Source organism: Haliotis rubra, unplaced genomic scaffold (assembly GCF_003918875.1).
Source record: "Haliotis rubra isolate DU_JTF1 unplaced genomic scaffold, ASM391887v1 Scf182, whole genome shotgun sequence".
Taxonomy (NCBI): Eukaryota; Metazoa; Mollusca; class Gastropoda; order Lepetellida; family Haliotidae; genus Haliotis; species Haliotis rubra.
Window position 1 is genome coordinate 980,180 of NW_025765803.1, and position 21,623 is coordinate 1,001,802.

The window sequence follows — 21,623 nt, forward strand, 5'->3', positions numbered from 1 at the left end:
AGATGATTGAATGAAGAGCATTGTGTCTGAGCACTGGAGGCAGACTCATCCTTGTCATACAGAACTATAGATCCATCTGTTCTCCAGAAAGTTATCCTCGCTTAATGCTGAATGTGCAGTTTTCGAGAGGATTGTTTTAGTCAGGGAGTGTGCAGGAATTGCGGACGTTACACGTAAAGCTATGTCTGTAATCATGTTGGAGGTGAGTAGGACTTTGACATCTCCAAGCACCGGTCTGTCACCTGATTGCCTGTCCATTTTCATTTATCTTGCAGTGAAAAATATTTCATGAAATTGTAAAAATTAATGTTTTAACTTTTTGTGAGTGTATTTTGTAACATATACAAACTTAAAATGTAATGGCAGGTCGGGTCGGGGCGGTGAGGTAGCCTAGTGGTTACAGCGTTTGCTCGTCACGCCGCAGACCAAGGTTTGATTCCCCACATGGGTACAATGTGTGAAGCCCATTTCTGGTGTTCGCCGCTGTGATATTGCTGGAATATTGCTAAAAGCAGTGTAAAACTAAACTCCCTCACACTCACTCAGGACGTCTTTAATTAGTTAGTTAATTAATTAATTATGCTGTCTCGTCTCTTGTGTGTCATGTAAGTCAACTAAACTACTCAAAACTCAACATGCTCTCCATGTTGCAAGTACACACTCAAATCATTTCATTCATCTAAAAACATATCACATACAATTTTACCTTGCAATGTTCGTTAGAGATGTTTGTGGGTGCTTTCAGAGCAGACGGATTTTTTGAAAAAAATATCACATACAATTTTACCTTGCAATGTTCGTTAGAGATGTTTGTGGGTGCTTTCAGAGCAGACGGATTTAAAAAAAAATATCACGTACAGTTTTACCTTGCAATGTTCGTTAGAGATGTTTGTGGGTGCAATCAGAGCAGACGGCCAGTTTCAACTTAACTTTGTCAAAATACTATGGTTCAAATGAATTTTATTAAATAGGATCATTTTTATTTGTTATGCCCCCTGGCAAAATAATGCAGGAAGATATAGTCATCTCCTCGTCCGTCTGTCTGTCCATAATCTTTTCGTTTCCGGAGCACAACTCGAAAACTGTTCAATATCTTTCAACAAAACTTGGCAGATAAATCAAACAGATTATGAAGTGGTGCCTTTAGCTATTTGCAGATTTTTTTTATTTTTATTTCTCTCACAGATCTTAAGTAGTTGTATGGAATTGTGCCCCTTATTTCAGCCAGGATTTAATGTTTGCTGTTGATATATTAATCATGTAACTAAGTGCAGAGATGTAAGGACTGAGAGGTATGGCACCACTAAGGTCTGATCTGGATGTGCGGAGTTGTGTCCCCTTCTCACAGGTTGCATACATGTGGGTTTGAATCTCAAGATATGTTCATTTTAGAGGTCAGTGCCTGGGGCTAACATTCCTCAAATTGTAACTTTTATAACGCAATCTTACACAAATATATTCTGTGAAGATCCAGGTTAGATTGGTTTTCAGCAACAAATGCTTGTAGTAAGAGGTGACTAATGGGATGGGTTTGTCAGGCTCACAGACTTGGTTAATGATTCATATCCTTGCTAGGTGTGATGCTCATGATATTGATCCCTGGATTTTCAGGTCTACATTGGGATTCCAGAGTAAATGCCAAAATTGACGAGGAAACAGGAACAATGTAGTGATAGTGCTGTAAATTTGATGATTTATATGTGATTATTTTCAAAGAATCAAATTAGGATTTATATTTTACTATCATTTGCTGCAGACATGGGGCCAAATATTAGCCTCTGAGCAGGTCTAGATGAATCCCTGAGACTGCTGAAGACAGTGTGTGTGGCGTCTGCTATCAATGTTCAGATGATTTTGTATATTTGTTAATTATGTGATAATTTTTAACTGTTTGGGTTTCCTTTCAGACGGTGTCTGACTTCTCTGAGAAGCAGTGTGAGCGACACTCGTCAGCTGGTGGAGGAGAAGGATGATGGAAAGCCCAGAAGCAACATCCCCATGACCAGCTTCAACTTCATCAACTCCATCATCGGGTCTGGAATCATTGGTGAGTCCAAAAATTGTCTCTTCTGCTTTGACCATGATTACTGTTGAGTCCTGCCTTTTTTTCTGTGCAAGTCAGATTTGTGATTATTGGTGAATCCACTCTACTGTCTTCTGAGGTCAGAATTTATTTATTGGTGAGTTCTCGTTATAGTTTGTTGAGGTCAGACCTGCATTATTATGAGTACTCCTTTATGCCCGCTGAAGTAAGAGCAGGAATAATATTAAATCCTCCTTACTGCCTGTTGAGGACAGATACAAAGAGTAAAACCTTCCTCTGGGCTTGAATGATGATATCAGTTAGACATGCAAGGATATTTCAAAAGACATTCAGCAACATTCTAGCTATATGACTACAGCTAGATAACTTTCTCAACTTTCAACCAGCAAGGTCTCTGATCCTCCTCTGACTCTCTCCTCGCCCAACGCATATCTCCAAACCAACGGTCTGATCGAGCCTTCTCCTTTGCCAGCCCTGAACTGTGGAACCCTCTTCTAAAGGAAATCAGGAACACTTCATTTAAAGAAAGTTTTAAGTCTCTGCTAAAGACCCATATGTTTACTGCTGCCGTTTTGTCCCCCGCCGCAACACGGAACGGGGGACTATGTATTCAGTGGCGTCTGTCCGTCCGTATGTACTTCCAGTTTCTTGTTAAGGCAATATATCTTATGGACTGTTGTACCCAATGTCTTCAAATTTGGTAACAGCCCACATTGGGGGATTACGCAGACACCAGTTTATTTTGGTGACCTTGACCTTATCTTCAATGTCACCATGACACTTTAAACACTTTTCAAACTCTTTGTTAATGCGACATCTCATGGACTGTTGTACCCAATGTCTTCAAATTTGGTGACAGCCTACATTGGGGGATTATGTAGACACCAGTTGATTTGGGAGACCTGGCCTGGACCTTATCTTCAATGTCACCATGACACTTTAAACACTTTTCAAACTCTTTGTTAATGCGACATCTCATGGACTGTTGTACCCAATGTCTTTAAATTTGGTGACAGCCCACATTGGGGGATTACGCAGACACCAGTTTATTTGGGTGACCTTGACTTTATCTTCAAGGTCACCACGACACTTTGACCTCTTTTCAAACTTATTTAAACGTTATATCTCATAAAACATGGCACCCAATGTTTTCAATTACGTTGACAGCCTACATTGGGTGATTATGCAGACACCAGTCATTTCAAGCTTCTTGTATGTGACCCAAAAATAAATAGTAGTAAATATAGATGTTCCATTCTTTAGCGGCGGGGGACATTGCCATATCAGTGGCAAACACTTGTTGTAAAAGCTATATGAACTATTTCCTTCCCAATATTGTCACACTGCCACTGAGCATCTCTATGGTGGATATTAGGTGCTTTATAAATACATTATTATTATGATGATGACAGTCTGTAAATAATCAAGTCTGGACCAGTGGTCAACAGCATGAGCATCAATCTACGCAATTGGGATACGATGACATGTGTCACCCAAGTCAGTGAGCCTGACCACCCGATCCTGTTAGTCGCGTCTTACGACAACCATGGGTTGCTGAAGACCAATTCAAACCCGGATATCTTCATGGGTGAAGAAGCATCTAACCCCAAAGTATCAAGTTCTACAAGATCGTAGCGTAGCATGGCGTGTGGTTGTCTCATCTCACCGACCTTCCATTCATCATCCTGTAATTTTCACTCCCAAGTTTGCTGAAGGGAGAGGCCTGAAATTCTAGAGCATGGGTAATATGGTAATACATCTATTGACAAGTGTCTCAACTGTCTGAATCACAAAACATCATGGCATGACCTCACTTGACTTTGTGAAAGTCAGTTGCATTGTTTATTCATGGCTTTGCAATTGGATAGTTGTCATGAATATGTTTTACGAATATTTACTAAGCATGATATGTAAATTAAGGTTGATCTTTGAATTTCTTGGATGTAATTATTATTGTCGCTTGTGTAAGGTACCAATGAGGTTTCCGATGGAACTGACTCCTAAATGGCGTGCTGCTCGTGGGGAATTAGCTAACTATTTCTCTAAAATTGAAGCAATAAAAAGATTACATTTTGTTGATGATACAAAATGGGGTGTGCCCTATGATCCAGTACAATCAATGAACAGACAGAGGGGAGTAATTATTCCTGCTCATCCTAATTCAACTGGCACTAATCTTGTTGACACATTTACTGGATGCGTGGATGATTCCAATACATACATGGTATTACAATAGATGCGCTTACTCTGATTTGAATCTTAATGAGCCTAAAGAGATTAATTTTTAAAACTTTTGACTTTTAATCATAATTTTCAAAGTATTGACTTCAAAATACTGACTTTATGAATTTCATTTGTGCAGTTGTACATTATCTTTAGCACTATCTATGTGTGCTAACCAGCCATTTCAACTCATTACCTGGAGGTGTCTTTACATAGCATAAGCAAGTGTTGCTTTTTGACCTATCCTGATTTTCTAAAAATTGACATATGTTTAAACCATGGTGATTCTTATCTTTCAGGAATGCCATTTGCACTACGACAGGCTGGCTTTGGATTGGGAATAATACTGATAGTTGTTGTGGCACTTGTTACAGGTGAGTTACAGCGTGTTGTAGGATAGATGTGATGGATGTTGTTCCAGTTCCTCTAATGCATCTTTTGTTAAGCCTTCTATCATGACATTTGTACAATTACTGACGTGGTGACGCCATCTACCTTATATTGTACAATTACTGATGCGATGACGCCATCTACCTTATATTGTACAATTACTGATGCGATGACGCCATCTACCTTATATTGTACAATTACTGACGGATGACGTATATTGTAATAATTACTGAGGCGATGACGCCATCTACCTTTATATTGTACAATTACTGATGCGATGACGCCATCTACCTTATATTGTACAATTACTGATGCGATGACGCCATCTACCTTATATTGTACAATTACTGACGTGATGACGCCATCTACCTTATATTGTACAATTACTGATGCGATGACGCCATCTACCTTATATTGTACAATTACTGACGTGATGACGCCATCTACCTTATATTGTACAATTACTGACGTGATGACGCCATCTACCTTATATTGTACAATTACTTTCGATAGATGACGCATCAACCTTTATATTGTATAATTACTGACGCCGATGACGCCATCTACCTTATATTGTACAATTACTGATTTGATGACGCTTTATCAACCTTATATTGTATAATTACTGATGCGATGACGCTTATCAACCTTATATTGTACAATTACTGACGTGATGACTTCATTCTACCTTATATTGTACAATTACTGACATTGATGACGCATCTACCTTATATTGTACAATTACTGACGTGATGACGCCATCTACCTTATATTGTACAATTACTGACGTGATGACGCCATCTACCTTATATTGTACAATTACTGACGTGATGACGCCATCTACCTTATATTGTACAATTACTGACGTGATGACGCCATCTACCTTATATTGTACAATTACTGACGTGATGACGCCATCTACCTTATATTGTACAATTACTGACATGATGACGCCATCTACCTTATATTGTACAATTACTGATGTGATGACGCCATCTACCTTATATTGTACAATTACTGACGTGATGACGCCATCTACCTTATATTGTACAATTACTGACGTGATGACGCCATCTACCTTATATTGTACAATTACTGACATGATGACGCCATCTACCTTATATTTGTTTGTTTGATGGTTGCTCAACGCCTCACTCAGCACTATTCCAGCTATATGGCAGCGGTCTGTCAATAATCGAGTCTGGACCAGACAATCCAGTGATCAACAGCATGAGCATCTATCTACACAGTTGGAATGCGATGACATGTGTCAACCAAGTCAGCGAGCCTGACCCCCCGATCCCGTTAGTCACCTCTTACGACAGGCATGGGTTACTGTAGACCACTCCTAATCCAGATCTTCACGGGTCTCAACAGGAAGGATGTATTCAGCCATTGATGCACCTTGCAGCTCTAGAACTATGTTGTATAAATTCCTCTAATGCATTATTCTGTTAAACCTTTCACATGAATGGCTAGAGCGGTGTCGGGTATTACCGAACAGCTAACACCAGATCCCGCCATCTTCCTGTTGTGTTTCATCACACGTGACAATAATTAACACACACAACGAACCTCTCAATGTGTATCATATTCACGTTTGAAGACGAGTTAATCCCGTCCAGTAAACCTTTTGCAGGCAAATATTTGACACGGTCTAATTTTCAGATTTTGCTCTCTTGTCGGCTCTGCCGAACAGTCACGTCGGGCTATTCCGAACAATGACGTCGGGCTATTCCGAACACTCTCGTCGGGCTTTTCCGAACACTCGTGTCGGGCTATTCCAAACAATGGCACAGGCTGACGACCTCTATGACGTGTGTTTATGCGGTCATTTCATACATATTATATACTCTGATCTCCAGTCATTTACTTAAATTTGTATAATTTAGTCTGTTCTAAAATACAGCTAGAATATTGTTGAGTGCGGCGACAGCGGCGATAAACAACAAACCAACCAACCAATATTTGAAAAGTGCAAATAGGTCAAGCGTGAGTGTTTTTTTCACTCCACGTTATGGATAAAAGGAATTCATGTAGATTTAATTGGATGTGTTTGTTCCGAATAAGGAATAAACGTCATTATACTGAAAATTTTCAGAGAATGAAAAGTAACAAGAGACGTACTGTTTATAGTGGTGTGTTCTTAGCTTATATTCAAAAGTGTCTTCGGCACTCAGTATACTGATATACCAGTTCCACGCCCTATAACGGTATTGTGTAATAGCGTAACCATAACTCATATATTATATTAGAGCATACACTTCGTTGCTACCAAGGTCAGATATGTTATTGTTTGATGTGTTATCTCAACATCCAGTTAATCATGATAACATTCTCCCGTAACCATGCAGGTGAAACAAATCACATATGTACCATTCAAATACTGCCATGAACGCATGCATCATACGAAATAATTTATCCCGGTATATTTACGCAATTTACTCATATAAGGATGTGTCCAAAACACTTCATGTGGTTAAAAGGTATTTATCAGGTGTGGTGCTGAGCAGTTATATACCATGTAACAACTCTTTAATATGTGCGTATGGCGGAGGGATTTTCTTGTTCTCTGTGGAACAAAGTTGTCATGAACGATTCATCTCATGACAGTACTATCTACAACTTTTAAAGATACTGATTATAGTCACCAGCAACCAAAGCTAGGCCACCTCGATGGATATCATGGAGACTTACGGTACCTCAGCTTCCTGCACATACCCCAGTAGGATTTATGTCGTCACTTTAGCTACTGGTGGTTGTAGACAATATTAGCCGATCTAAAGAAAGATCAAGAAGTGAGTTTTTATGACACGTATAAGTTGATGGGAATTACCAGTTGATAATAATGCACAACATTTGGTCAGCTATCACCAGTTATTGACAAATACAAAAATCCTTTGAGTATTGATCTTAACCTGATTAAAAATTCTTGATAGGCATTGATCAATACACTTTACTGAAATGTGAAACGTGAAACATTTGTGAAAGAGCAATATGAAAGAACCACAAACTATAAATCACACCACACCAAGTCTCCTTAAAGAAATATGCTGTGTTTAGCCAGGAGGTAACGGATAACATGTTAACCATGAAAACCTATGTGATTCCACTTACGTGTAATTTAACCATGTCAGTTCAGTAATTTGATATAAAGTAGGCCTAAACACAGAAAACATATTCTTCCATTTTTGTTCCAAATATAGCAATTTGAAGGTAAACATTCACTATTAAAAATTCAGCGTAAGAAATCCCACTCAGACGGAAAGTACATGAAAAAGAGTGCTGTATTAATTATTAACAGTATCACTTGATCAATGTTTTCTTCAAAATGCAGTTCTTATATTTACTTGTAAATCATAAAACTGCCAGGAATCAAACAGGTATTCCTGAACAGTGTCTGACCATTCGCGTTACAGATATGTTCCAGTGTGTGTCTATATATCAGGTTTATATATCTTTAATTAATAATCTTTATTTTTATTGATTTGATATATGTCTGGTCGCTTTCTCATTGAAACATTATTTCAGTAAAAGAAAACTGAACTGTTTGTGTGCAAAGAGACTTGATCACATCATGGCATTAATTCCCACAGCGTCCGTGACTCTTTCTATTATTTCACGTCAGAATGCAAAACAAAATGGGGCATACGGAAGATGAGAATCCTAGAAAAAATTACTGGAAGCCTTACTTTAAATACATGATTAATGTGTATGTTTGTTATGACATTAGGACGTATTTTATGGAAGACAAAATTAACTGACCACGAAAAGTAATGGAATTACGTATTTCAACAGGGACAAGGGTGGAAATAATTGAACAATATTGACGTTTAAGTCATTTGAAGGTCTCAAACACCATTAGATGTTTGACGTTACTTGAAGTATCGGTCTATAATGACTGGAACCGATAGAAATAAAAGCAAATGACGTGCAAGGTGCTCATCAGTCAGTGATATAGAGCACAGTCTAGGGGAAAACACTCTCAACCAAGTCGTAAAATTAGCTGCCTTTGACATTCCTATAAGGTCATGGTTGAATATTTTATCGACATGCCTCAACAAAAATGTTCCTGATGTAAAAGTAAGTTGTTTCGACTAATGTTTGGAGCTATTGTCTCATTTATTAATATTGGGCTTGGGAGAACGCGATAGCTTTGACAATAAAATCCATTGCTTGATGAAACAATCATCGAGTTTCTCAGCAGGGCACGGTATTTACACAGGACAAGTTAAGTTCGAGCACCTACAAATAGTGAATGGAGACACGCATTATTATCGTGTTTCGTGTTAGTTTTGACGGTTTATATACCACAGGATGAATTATTACCATTTATTTTATTATGAACAATTTAAGAGCCACAAACCATCATAGGCAATTCAGTACTACTTAGCGAAAAATGCTGAGGCCAATGACGCTTGTTCGGTAAAGGACGACAATGCTACACAATGAAGGGTTAGTGTTGATATGACGGTATAGTCCGTATATGGCTAACAAAGCCTTACATTATGGTTTGCAACTGGGTAATATACTGAAATAGACATGGTGCTATATTTAGAATGGGTTATCCCTGTTTTGACCAAGACTTGTTGGCTTAGCCATCTCATCGCCGATATACGCACGCACAAGGATGTAATGTCCATTGCTTGTCTTTTCGTCAATTTTCTTCTCTGCGTCCTTTGAAGTATATTTAAGGAGCAGACGATCGTTCTTCCGGAAGAGGAGGTTTCCCTTTCATAGCATGCGCCTAAAAGTTGCTGTCGCGATCGGAAACTTGAGAAAACAATGCGAAAAGGAATTTTGTTCGGTAATACCCGACACTGCTCTATCTGTTTCCAGAATTTCATTCACTTGATATTGAAATATCTGAAACATTGTGTTCCGTATGTAATAGAAGCTGACATCCATAAACTCCACCCCTTTGTAGTAAAAATCAGCTCTCAAAAGTATGTCCGAGAAGGCCTCAAGCATTGCATGCTTGGTGCCAGAGATGACTGAAGTGCTGATCGGGAGGTAACGATGTGTGATCAAGCTGAAGGGCTGTGATTGTTCTGAGGTTGTGTTACTCATGCTGTCAACTACAGTTTTGATGGCTGACATCAATTATATGCTGTATGTTGTGATATTACTGGAATACTGTCAACTACAGTTTTGATCACTCACTCACTCACTCACTCGATGGAACTGAGAATTTAGAAGCCTTGACACTTTTATCAGGTCACCTGATACAACCTCCTATAGCGCCACCATCAGATCCTTACACGAAAAAGGTAACATGAAGAATCTTATTTTTATGAGAAACACTTCCTTGTTTGATGGAGAGAGCACTGTTCACCACGCTTCTTCCGATATTACGGATGTATCCCGATTCAGTGCGCAACTTCCTGTTTATTGAAGACAGCCCTGTGCACTGTGCAACTTCCTGTAAAATGGCGACAGTCTTGTGCAACTTCCTGTTTAATGGTGACAGCCCTGTGCAACTTCCTGTAAAATGGCGACAGTCTTGTGCAACTTCCTGTTTAGTGACGACAGCACTGTGCAACTTCCTGTAGTATTGCGACAGTATTTTGCAGACAGACCTGTGCACTGTGCAACTTTTGGTGTAACCGCGACAGTTTTTAGTGACTTCCTTGTAAAATTGTTGTAAAACAGAATCCTGGGGCATCTTGTTGTAATGGAACTTGTCGCAATTTCCTGTGAAATACTTCATGACCAAGTGCTTTCTAAACTAATGTAAAATCAATGAAGTTGACACCGCTCCCAGCATGATGTAGAACAGTCTTGGACATTCTAACAAGCCCAAACTTCATTGACAATATGAAAAAGAATTTAAATAAACACTGATTTAAATTCAAGTTTTATTTTAATGGAAGCCGTGGGATCTGAAACTGATTAGGTTGTGAAAACTTCAGTTCAGTTGGGTGTATTACGCAGTGCCGCAAATTGAATTTGTTCATTCCTCATTATAAAGATTGTGAATAGGCTGATAAGTGATTGTTGATCTTGCTTAAATCAACAGGCTTGCACTCATTATACAGCTTGCCTGACTTGTTGGATGCAAATGAGTGAGTGTTATTTCTCTCTGCTTACAGAGAAATCTCAGCAATGTTTCAGCAGCTTTTCAGCTACCGGTATATTGCATCAATATGACAGCAATATTACAGCAGTATGAAAGTGTCATATAAAAAATATCACAGCAATATTACACAAGTATTACAGCAATATTTTACCATTATGACAGCAATATTGTATATGATATCTCCCCTTAGCAATCTCACAGCAACATCACCACAATATCACAGCATTATCATAGCAATACATCAGTATCACAGTGGTATTTTGCCAATATGGCAGGACTATCGTATCTAATATCTCACCAGTACCTGAGCAATATTACCACAATATGACATCAGTACCTCAGCAGTACCTCTGCAGTATTGCAACAATATCACATCAGTACCTCTGCAGTATTGCAACAATATCACATCAGTACCTCGGCAGTATTGCAACAGTATCACATCAGTACCTCAGTAGTATTGCAACAATATCACATCAGTACCTCAGCAGTATTGCAACAATATCACATCAGTACCTCAGCAGTATTGCAACAATATCACATCAGTACCTCAGCAGTATTGCAACAATATCACATCAGTACCTCAGCAGTATTGCAACAATATCAACTAAACTGTGCATTGTATAAAATGGTATCAACTAGGCAAAGGCAGATTCACCATATCAAACTATTTTAGCTATGGTAATAGTACAGGAGACTTAAAGTACAGGAGACATCTGAATGGATTAGCTTTGGGAAACCACTTCTGGGTTATTCCCATTCTATTTTTATCACACAAGTTAATACCATGGATTACCAGACCCTACTTGGAGTCAATATGCCTTTCTGTCAAGGGATATGAAAAAGCTTCCAAGCTAATAAATATGCAGGAAGACTTAATGTTACATAAAATATTTGTCACTTCATTTATTGCGAATTTACGGTAATGTGGCCTTAATCTTGACTAGGAATCACTGCCAGAGTACTGAATGAACGTAATTTCAACTCTCAGCAAATGAAAAACCCATGCTGTGTGAGATGTATAAGAAATGCTAAGCTGTTGCTTGTTCGATATTTGTGAGAAAGTGAAATTACGGAGAAGTTTTATGAGCTGACAGCTCAGTTCCTGCGTGTAATACAAATATGCTTTGACATTTAGGAATCGGATGTACTTTTGTGCATGAAAAACATGTGATTTTCTTTGTAAATGTCAACATGTTGGCTTAAGGGTTTGCCAACAAAACAGCAAGTGATTGGAAAATGTTTAAAGCTTTGGTGAAATAGGTCAGCCAGGGAAATGAGATGAAAAGAAAGATGGATGCATGCGTCCTCATTAATCAGCGCATGTTGGGTCATTATAATGGGATGGACAGCTGTTAGTTACTATATTGTCCTTCACAGACAGATTTAAGGCATTGTGATGGCCAGGTGGGTCGAGTTCTGGTTCATCATGCACATGTTCTGGGTTTGATTCCCATCTGGTGATGATGGTTCAAGGTTTAAGTCGTCCTGATACAAGGAGCCTGTGAGTGAGGTGTGAGAGTGAGTGAGTAAATCAGGTTTTTATCTTTTTATATTTATTGTCATCCAAACAGTATTTTATCTTTCTTGTGACTCACCAACTTCTTAACTGTCAATCTAACAGATGATACCTTGTATATGTGTATGATTTGATGAAGTCCAACTGTGGCTGCTGACAGAACGGGGGAAATCTGGACACCAATAAGTACTGACGAATTGTGGCGCCTTGAAGGGCTGTGGCAGCTGGACTTCAACAAGTTCTATTTCTTCTTGATTATGCATATTTCTTCACAAATCATCGTGCAACAAAATATGTCACTATCTCTGATTTTACACGTATTTGAATCCAACCTTCGTGACATCTTACATTTGCCTTTCAAGCCTGTGATGAACCCATTATGTAAGAGGTGTCAAGGTGTCCTTGTGCACAAAGTAGCATGTGTGTAGTGAGTGAGTGAGTTTAGTTTTTTGGATAACAACTAATTATTCTTTATATGACTTTTCAGAGCGACCGCATGCTTAGCTCTGTGAAGTGAATGAGTGAGGTTAGTTTTACGCCACACTCAGCAAAATTGCAGCTTTATGGCAGTGGTCTGTAAATAATTGAGTCTGGACTAGACAATCCAGTGATCAACAGCATGAGTATCGATCTACGCAAATGGAATACAATGAGATGTGTCAACCAAGTTAGCGAGCCTGACCACCTGATCCCGTTAGTCGCTTCTTACGACAAGCATAGGTTACTGAAGATCAATTCTAACCCGGATCCTCACGGGTGCAGCTATCAAGAGAATCCTTCAAACATTTCTGGAGGGCTATAACCAGAGCTCCTTTTAAGTCAGTTTATTTGACATGGATTTGAAAAATATTGGTTACTTCACAGCTTAACAACTCTATGTGTGAGGGAAAACCTTGATACGTTGTAGATGTTTATGACTTTGGTTGTGTACAGTTATCGGTCCTGGGAGAATTGGAAATAATTAGGTGAATCTCAAAACAAATGAGCACTGGCAAATTTTGCCGCCTTAAACGTCCACGCCACCTGTGTTCCCCACAAGTTTCAACAGCTTCGTAAATTATACATGTAGATTTCTTTACAAATCACCATCGACAAAATTTACTGTGAGATCTTGGTTTTGCCTTTCACGGCTGTGATGATCTCAGTCAGCTAAACATCCATGAGGTGTCAGGGTTAAGCTGACAAACAGGAAGTGACTGTTTCGAGTTGACAGCTAATATCCTGCCCTGCGCTACACAACACAATCAGTGGACAGACAAATCCTTGTCAAGTCTGATTAGCAGAGTTAGGAAGCCCCATAATGGAGGTGTAGAGACCGTCAATTGGGAGCAGAAGATAGAGGCTTATAAAACAGATTGACATTTCTTTTAGTGCTCGTCAGGCTTCTCGAATAAACATGTTATTGAGCTAGCAAATATTTTTGCCTTGAATACAAAGCAAGGTCTGTGTTGGATTCGGAAGCCATAAACATGTTGGAATGTTGATTAGTGTGGCCTTGAAGTTTGTCGGGGGTAACAAACTGATTTTCACAATGAGATGAGCCTGGACTAGCCTTCTACTGTGTATCTAGCCTGGACTAGCCCTCTGCATATCTAGCCTGGACTAGCCTTGTACTGCATATCTAGCCTGAACTAGCCTTCTACTGCGTATTTAGCCTGGAATAGCCTTCTACTACATATCTAGCCAAGACTAGACTTTTACAACATATCTGGACTAGCATACTACTGTATATCTAGCCAGTACTAGCCTTGTAATACATATCTAGCCAGTACTAGCCTTGTAATACATATCTAGCCAGTACTAGCCTTGTAATACATATCTAGCCAGTACAAGCCTTGTAATACATATCTAGCCAATACCAGCCTTGTAATACATATCTAGCCAATACCAGCCTTCTACTACATATCTAGCCAATACCAGCCTTCTACTACATATCCAGCCAATACCAGCCTTCTACTACATATCTAGCCAGTACTAGCCTTCTACTACATATCTAGCCTCTACTAGCCTTCTACATATCTAGCCAATACCAGCCTTATACTAAATATCTAGCCAGTACTTTCCCTCTACTGCATGCATAACTAGCCCGGACTGGCTTTCTGCTTGATTTTTAACCTGCATTAGGATTCTACTACATATATTCATCCTTTACTATTCTTCTGCCACATATCTAGCCTCTACTAGCCTTCTGCCACATATCTAGCCTCTACCAGCCTTCTGCCACATACATAGCCTCTACTAGCCTTCTGCCACATATCTAGCCTCTACAAGCCTTCTACTACATATCTAGCCTCTACCAGCCTTCTACTACATATCTAGCCTCTACTAGCCTCTCACTACACATATCTAGCCTCCTACTACTAGCCTCTCTGCCACACATATCTAGCCTCCTACCAGCCTTCTCTACTACATATCTAGCCTCTACTAGCCTCTACTCTGCCACATATCTAGCCTCTACTAGCCTCTCACATCTAGCCTCTACTAGCCTTCTCTGCTCACATATCTAGCCTTCTACTAGCCTTCTGTTGCCACATATCTAGCCTCTACTAGCCTTCTCTGCCACATATCTAGCCTCTACTTCAGCCTTCGTCTGCTACATACATAGCCTCTTACAAGCCTTCTACTACATATCTAGCCTCTACTAGCCTTCTGCCACATATTATCATCTAGCCTCTACTAACCTTCTCCTACACATATCTAGCCTTCTCCCACATATCTAGCCTCTACTAGCCTCTCTAGCTGCATATCTAGCCTCTACTCTTTAGCCTTCTCACACATATCTAGCTGCTCTACTAGCCTTCTGCCACATATCTAGCTAATACTAGCCTTCTATCATATATCTAGCCTCTACTAGCCTCTCTACTACATATCTAGCCCCCACCAGCCTTCTACTACATATCTAGCCTCTCTACCAGCCTCTCTGCCACATATCTAGCCTCTACTCAGCTTCTCTGCCACATATCTAGCCTCACTACTCAGCCTCTGCCACATATCTAGCCTCTACTAGCCTTCTGCTACATATCTAGCCTCTACCAGCCTTCTACTACATATCTAGCCTCTACTAGCCTTCTACTACACATCTAGCCTCTACTAGCCTTCTACTACATATCTAGCCTCTACTAGCCTTCTGCCACATATCTAGCCTCTACTAGCCTTCTACTACATATCTAGCCTCTCTACTAGCCTTTCTGCATACATATCTAGCCTAGCCTAGCCTTCTGCTACATATCTAGCCTCTACTAGCCTTCTGCTACATATCTAGCCTCTACTAGCCTTCTGCTACATATCTAGCCTCTACTAGCCTTCTGCCACATATCTAGCCTCTACTAGCCTTCTGCTACATACATAGCCTCTACAAGCCTTCTACTACATATCTAGCCTCTACTAGCCTTCTGCCACATATCTAGCCTCTACTAACCTTCTCTGTCTACAGATATCTCTAGCTACCTCCCACACATATCTAGCTCCTACTAGCCTTCTGCTGCATATCTAGCCTCTACCAGCCTTCTGCCACATATCTAGCGTCTACTAGCCTTCTGCCACATATCTAGCCAATACTAGCCTTCTGCCACATATCTAGCCTTCTGCCACATATCTAGCCAATACTAGCCTTCTACTACATATCTAGCCCTCTACATATCTAGCCTTCTACTCACATATCTAGCCTTCTGCCACATATCTAGCCTCTACTAGCCTTCTACTACATATCTAGCCTCTACTAGCCTTCTGCCACATATCTAGCCTCTACTAGCCTTCTACTACATATCTAGCCTCTACTAGCCTTCTGCCACATATCTAGCCTCTACTAGCCTTCTGCCACATATCTAGCCTAATACTAGCCTTCTACTACATATCTAGCCTCTACTAGCCTTCTACTACATATCTAGCCTCTACCAGCCTTCTACTACATATCTAGCCTCTACTAGCCTTCTGCCACATATCTAGCCAATACTAGCCTTCTACTACATATCTAGCCTCTACTAGCCTTGTGCTATTTTTCTACTACATATCTAGCCTCCTACTAGCCTTCTCTGCCACATATCTAGCCTCTACTCAACCTTTAGCCTCATATATCTAGCCTCTCTACACTAGCCTTCTTGCCACATATCTAGCCTCTACTAGCCTTCTGCAGCATATCTAGCCTCTACTAGCCTTCTGTCCCATATCTAGCCTCTACTAGCCTTCTGCCACATATCTAGCCTCTACTAGCCTTCTGCCACATATCTAGCCTCTACTAGCCTTCTGCCACATACCTAGCCTCTACTAGCCTTCTGTCACATATCTAGCCTCTACTAGCCTTCTGCTACATATCTAGCCTCTACTAGCCTTCTACTACATATCTAGCCTCTACTAGCCTTCTGCTACATATCTAGCCTCTACTAGCCTTCTACTACATATCTAGCCTTCTGCCACGTATCTAGCCTTCTACTACATATCTAGCCTCTACCAGCCTTCTACTACATACTCTACCAGCTCTTCTACTACTACATAGCCCCCACCAGCCTTCACTACTACATATCTGTAGCCTTCTGCCACATATCTAGCCTGTACCAGCCTTCTATCTAGCCACACATCTCTAGCCTCCCACCAGCCTTCTGCCACATATCTAGCCTCTACCAGCCTTCTGCCACATATCTAGCCTCTACCAGCCTTCTACTACATATCTAGCCTGTACTAGCCTTCTACTACATATCTAGCCTCTACTAGCCTTCTACTACATATCTAGCCTCTACCAGCCTTCTACTACATATCTAGCCTCTACCAGCCTTCTGCCACATATCTAGCCTCTACCAGCCTTCTGCCACATATCTAGCCTGTACCAGCCTTCTACTACATATCTAGCCTGTACCAGCCTTCTGCCACATATCTAGCCTCTACCAGCCTTCAACTACATATCTTACCTGGCCTAGTCTGCTACTACAAATCAGCTGATATACAAAAGCTGTTTCCTAGAACTGACCAGTGTCTGTATTGGGGAATCACACCTTTGTCTGTGGGGTGACGATCGAACACTGTAACCATTAAGCTACACCACTGTCCCTTAAAGGTCACATGCAACCAAAAAACAAACATAATTAAAACACAATTATCACTTATTCATGACATATAATATACATTGCTGATTATGAAAAAATCAAATAAACAAAATTAAAAGCGTACAATCGCAAATCAAAAGTGCAATATTTTGTACTTGGGTTTACTTTCCTTAAATCAAAGCACCCGGGATACCGAACCCAGTCAGAACGGGTGGGCGTGCACTTAAGTGTAACGAATACTTTCATTGGCTGGTTCATTTGCCGATACACTCAGGGCTCTTTGTGTGTGTATAGAGATGTTGGGTTTTGTAAATACGTGCTGATTTTTTTGTGTATAACATTTTGCAATCAACAGACATTATAACATGTCATGTGTACAAGTGTCACACTTGCCTGTCTGTGAAAGTACATAATGTGACAGAGACAGAACTCGGGTATGCGAGTCATAAATCAATGCATTTTGTTTATGCCTGATAGGTGTTAAGTTCAAATTGCATGTGGTCAGTGATCGAAGTTGTGTATTGCATATTGTCATTAGCAGACAGGCAGGCAGACACATAGGTGTCAATAAAACAGACATTGAGTTTTGTCTGTGACAGAGGCATATCTATATCACAGTTACACATTCTGACAATGCTAAATAATGACGTTGATGTTAAGTACCGAACTGAGAAAGTGACTCCGTAAGAAGAACGTGTGGTGAAATAGTCAAATGAAATTATATAAACAGTTAAATCGGTAATCTACTGTCATAACATATAAAAAGCTTGCACTTGTGAAATATCTACAAAACATTAGAAAAATAGCTGACATCAAAGCCTACTCCAAGTATTCACTGCCAGCGAAGGTTTTCCGTCTTGAAATGTTGTTTCCAAGCTGCGCGAACCTATTCAAAGCACATGCGCCATGAGCACAGTGCAGCGCAGCGTAGCACAGCTGTTGAAATGCACAATGCCATTTAGAAAGTGGTCCAATGTAACACATGTCATATTTTGAATTACACTTTCTTAGTAAAGTACAGATTCTAGTACTTCTGTTGAAACCATATTTCACCCCAGCTGGGATGAATTTAGTGAATTGTTTGAACTCCGATTTAGCGGGGGTCTTTTCATCGTGTTATTTTCCAACTTTATAAGTTGAATTTGCATTTTTGATCATTTGTTACTGTAAGTCCATACTGGAAAGTATCAGAATCTGCCAAGTTGTGTTTTACATTGCATGTGACCTTTAAGCAGAACAACCTGTAAATCATGAAAATATAATGATCACACATTTGTGTGATGAGTTATAGGATTACTGATTCAACTGGGGCTCGTCAGTCCACTGCTGTTGCCGCAAAAACAGAGATTGCACCTTTATGACAGTGTCATGCTCAGCGATCATTTCAACATAGTATCCATATTGGTGTACAGTGGTTCCCGTGGAAGGACAGCCAGTTTGTAACAGATGTTGCTGGGTGATTGAATCTTGCCTGAGAAGAGGTGTGTAGTACAGTGCTCAGGTTGTCCAGCTGTGACCACCTCATCTGTTTAGATGTTCTTCAGCTTCTCGTATTGTCAACAACTCATCTGCTTAGATGTTCTTCAGCTGTCATAATGTCAACACCTCGTCTGCTTAGATGTTCTTCAGCTTATGAATTGTCAACACCTCATCTGCTTAGATGTTCTTCAGCTGTCATAATGTCAACACCTCGTCTGCTTAGATGTTCTTCAGCTTCTCGTATTGTCAACAACTCATCTGCTTAGATGTTCTTCAGCTGTCATAATGTCAACACCTCGTCTGCTTAGATGTTCTTCAGCTTCTGAATTGTCAACACCTCATCTGTTGAGGTATTCTTCAGCTTCTCAACTGTTAAATTGTTCTTCAGTTTCTTGTAATGTCAACACCTCACCTGTGGAGGTGTTCTTCAGCTTTTCATTATGTCAATACCTGATCTGTTAAGGTATTGACGTTGTCAAAAGCTGAAGATTACCTCATCTGTTAAGATGTTCTTCTCAGCTTGTGAAAATATCAATTCCTTATCTGTTAAGGTGTTCTTCAGCTTTTACAAACACCTAAAAATCAAGGTGTGTTCCTCAGCTTGTGTGAATATTCACCTTCACTGTTAAGTGTTTTGTTCAGCTTGTGTGAATATTCACCTCCACTGTTAAGTGTTTTGTTCAGCTTGTGTGAATAGTATCACCTTCAGTGTTAAGTGTTTTGTTCAGCTTGTGTGAATAAATCACCTTCAGTGTTAAGTGTTTTGTTCAGCTTGTGTGAATAGTATCACCTTCAGTGTTAAGTGTTTTGTTCAGCTTGTGTGAATAGTATCACCTTCAGTGTTAAGTGTTTTGTTCAGCTTGTGTGAATAGTATCACCTTCAGTGTTAAGTGTTTTGTTCAGCTTGTGTGAATATTATCACCTTCAGTGTTAAGTGTTTTGTTCAGCTTGTGTGAATATTATCACACCTTCACTGTTAAGTGTTTTGTTCAGCTTGTGTGAATATATCACCTTCAGTGTTAAGTGTTTGTTCAGCTTGTGTGAATAGTATCACCTTCAGTCTGTTAAGTGTTTTGTTCAGCTTGTGTGAATAGTATCACCTTCAGTGTTAAGTGTTTTGTTCAGCTTGTGTGAATAGTATCACCTTCAGTGTTAAGTGTTTTGTTCAGCTTGTGTGAATATTTCACCTTCACTGTTAAGTGTTTTGTTCAGCTTGTGTGAATATTATCACCTTCAGTGTTAAGTGTTTTGTTCAGCTTGTGTGAATATTATCACCTTCAGTGTTAAGTGTTTTGTTCAGCTTGTGTGAATATTATCACCTTCAGTGTTAAGTGTTTTGTTCAGCTTGTGTGAATATTATCACCTTCACTGTTAAGTGTTTTGTTCAGCTTGTGTGAATATTATCACCTCCACTGTTAAGTGTTTTGTTCAGCTTGTGTGAATATTATCACCTTCAGTGTTAAGTGTTTTGTTCAGCTTGTGTGAATATTATCACCTTCAGTGTTAAGTGTTTTGTTCAGCTTGTAATAATATCAACACATCAACTCCCACAACTTGGTTTTTATTATATAATTGAAGGTCAGGCCTTTAGGACTTCTCTTTGAAGAATGATTATGGATTGATTTCATGAGAGCGGCTGTGGTTATGTAGCTTTGATTGGCGGCATACAGGCAACATGTGGGGGTGGAATGACAGCCATCACAGATCTGTAATCACTACCACTTTGTTGTGATGTATGAAGGTAGTGGTGTCAGATGGATTTACGGCATATTCCTGATAATAGTGGTGATAGGAAACATATGGCCTTACAGAATAATCAGCCAAGCTTTCAACTGTGTACACAACAACACTCTGGCCAAACTTCTGTGGGTTGTCGTGATACGGCCCCCGTATGGCTGGAATGTGGTGTTAAACAATCAATCAATAATGATACCGTATTAACATTAGGGTGTTCAGACCACCATTGTATTCATTGTCAAATCTTTAGAGTTGATTCGAAACAAAACCAATGTATTGCTTACTCCAGGATGTGCAATGATAGTTGTCATTGTACCAAATTGTTCAAAAGAAATATGAAGGTCCTTCAAATATGGTAGTTTTTACCTGTGAAGATCCGGGCTAGAATTGGTCTTCAGTAACCCATGCTTATTGAAAGAGGCGACTAACAGGACAGGGTGGTCAAGCTCGCTGTCTTGGTTGACACATGTCATCGTATCCCAATTGAGTTGATCGATGCTCATGATGCTGATCACTGGATCGTCTGTAGTCTGTCTCCCAGTCCCTGTACCACATTAGTCTCCCTGCAATGCTAAAGACCTAGATGAAGCAAGTCGATCTAGATTCTATCAGGTTTTGAATTTCCCATCTGACTGGGGCTCCTTTTCAATTTAAACAGATATATTTGGAACTATCAAAATTATATATATATTCAGAGACTAAACATTAGTCTAGATTGTCTGGCCCAAACTTGAATATTTACAGACCGCCGCCATATAGCTGGAACATCGCTGAGTGCTGCGTTAAACAATAAACCAAACCAACAATAGATTTCAAATCGTATAATAAAGGACAGTATCACCCTGGGCCTAGATTTTCGAAGCTCTCTTAGCGCTAAGATAGTCGTAAGTGTCATACATTAACATTAACTTATGACTATCTTAGCGCTAAGAGAGCTTCGAAAATCTAGGCCCTGCTTTACAGGTCCCTCAGGTGAGGGGAGGTGAGGTGAAATTGGGTTTTACGTCGTGCTTGAGAATATTTCGCTCATATGACGAAGTGCATGCGTGTGTATGTGTATGTGCGGCTGCTTGTACTAGCCCAGACTTAAGCTGGTTTTATAGTGCTAGCCCACTGAGA

The 21,623-nt window shown here is 39.8% G+C and overlaps 1 protein-coding gene across 2 annotated transcripts in view; it reads left to right on the top strand.

Moving 5' to 3' along the window:
- LOC124273589 (putative sodium-coupled neutral amino acid transporter 11) overlaps positions 1 to 21,623 on the top strand; it is a 184,863-nt gene that overhangs the window by 126,073 nt on the left and 37,167 nt on the right. For both annotated transcript variants that reach the window (XM_046708872.1, XM_046708871.1), the window contains 2 exons: positions 1,908 to 2,047; positions 4,567 to 4,641. In XM_046708872.1, coding sequence (XP_046564828.1) covers positions 1,999 to 2,047; positions 4,567 to 4,641 — 124 coding nt within the window. In that variant the 5' untranslated portion in view covers positions 1,908 to 1,998. The remainder of the gene's footprint in view (positions 1 to 1,907; positions 2,048 to 4,566; positions 4,642 to 21,623) is intronic.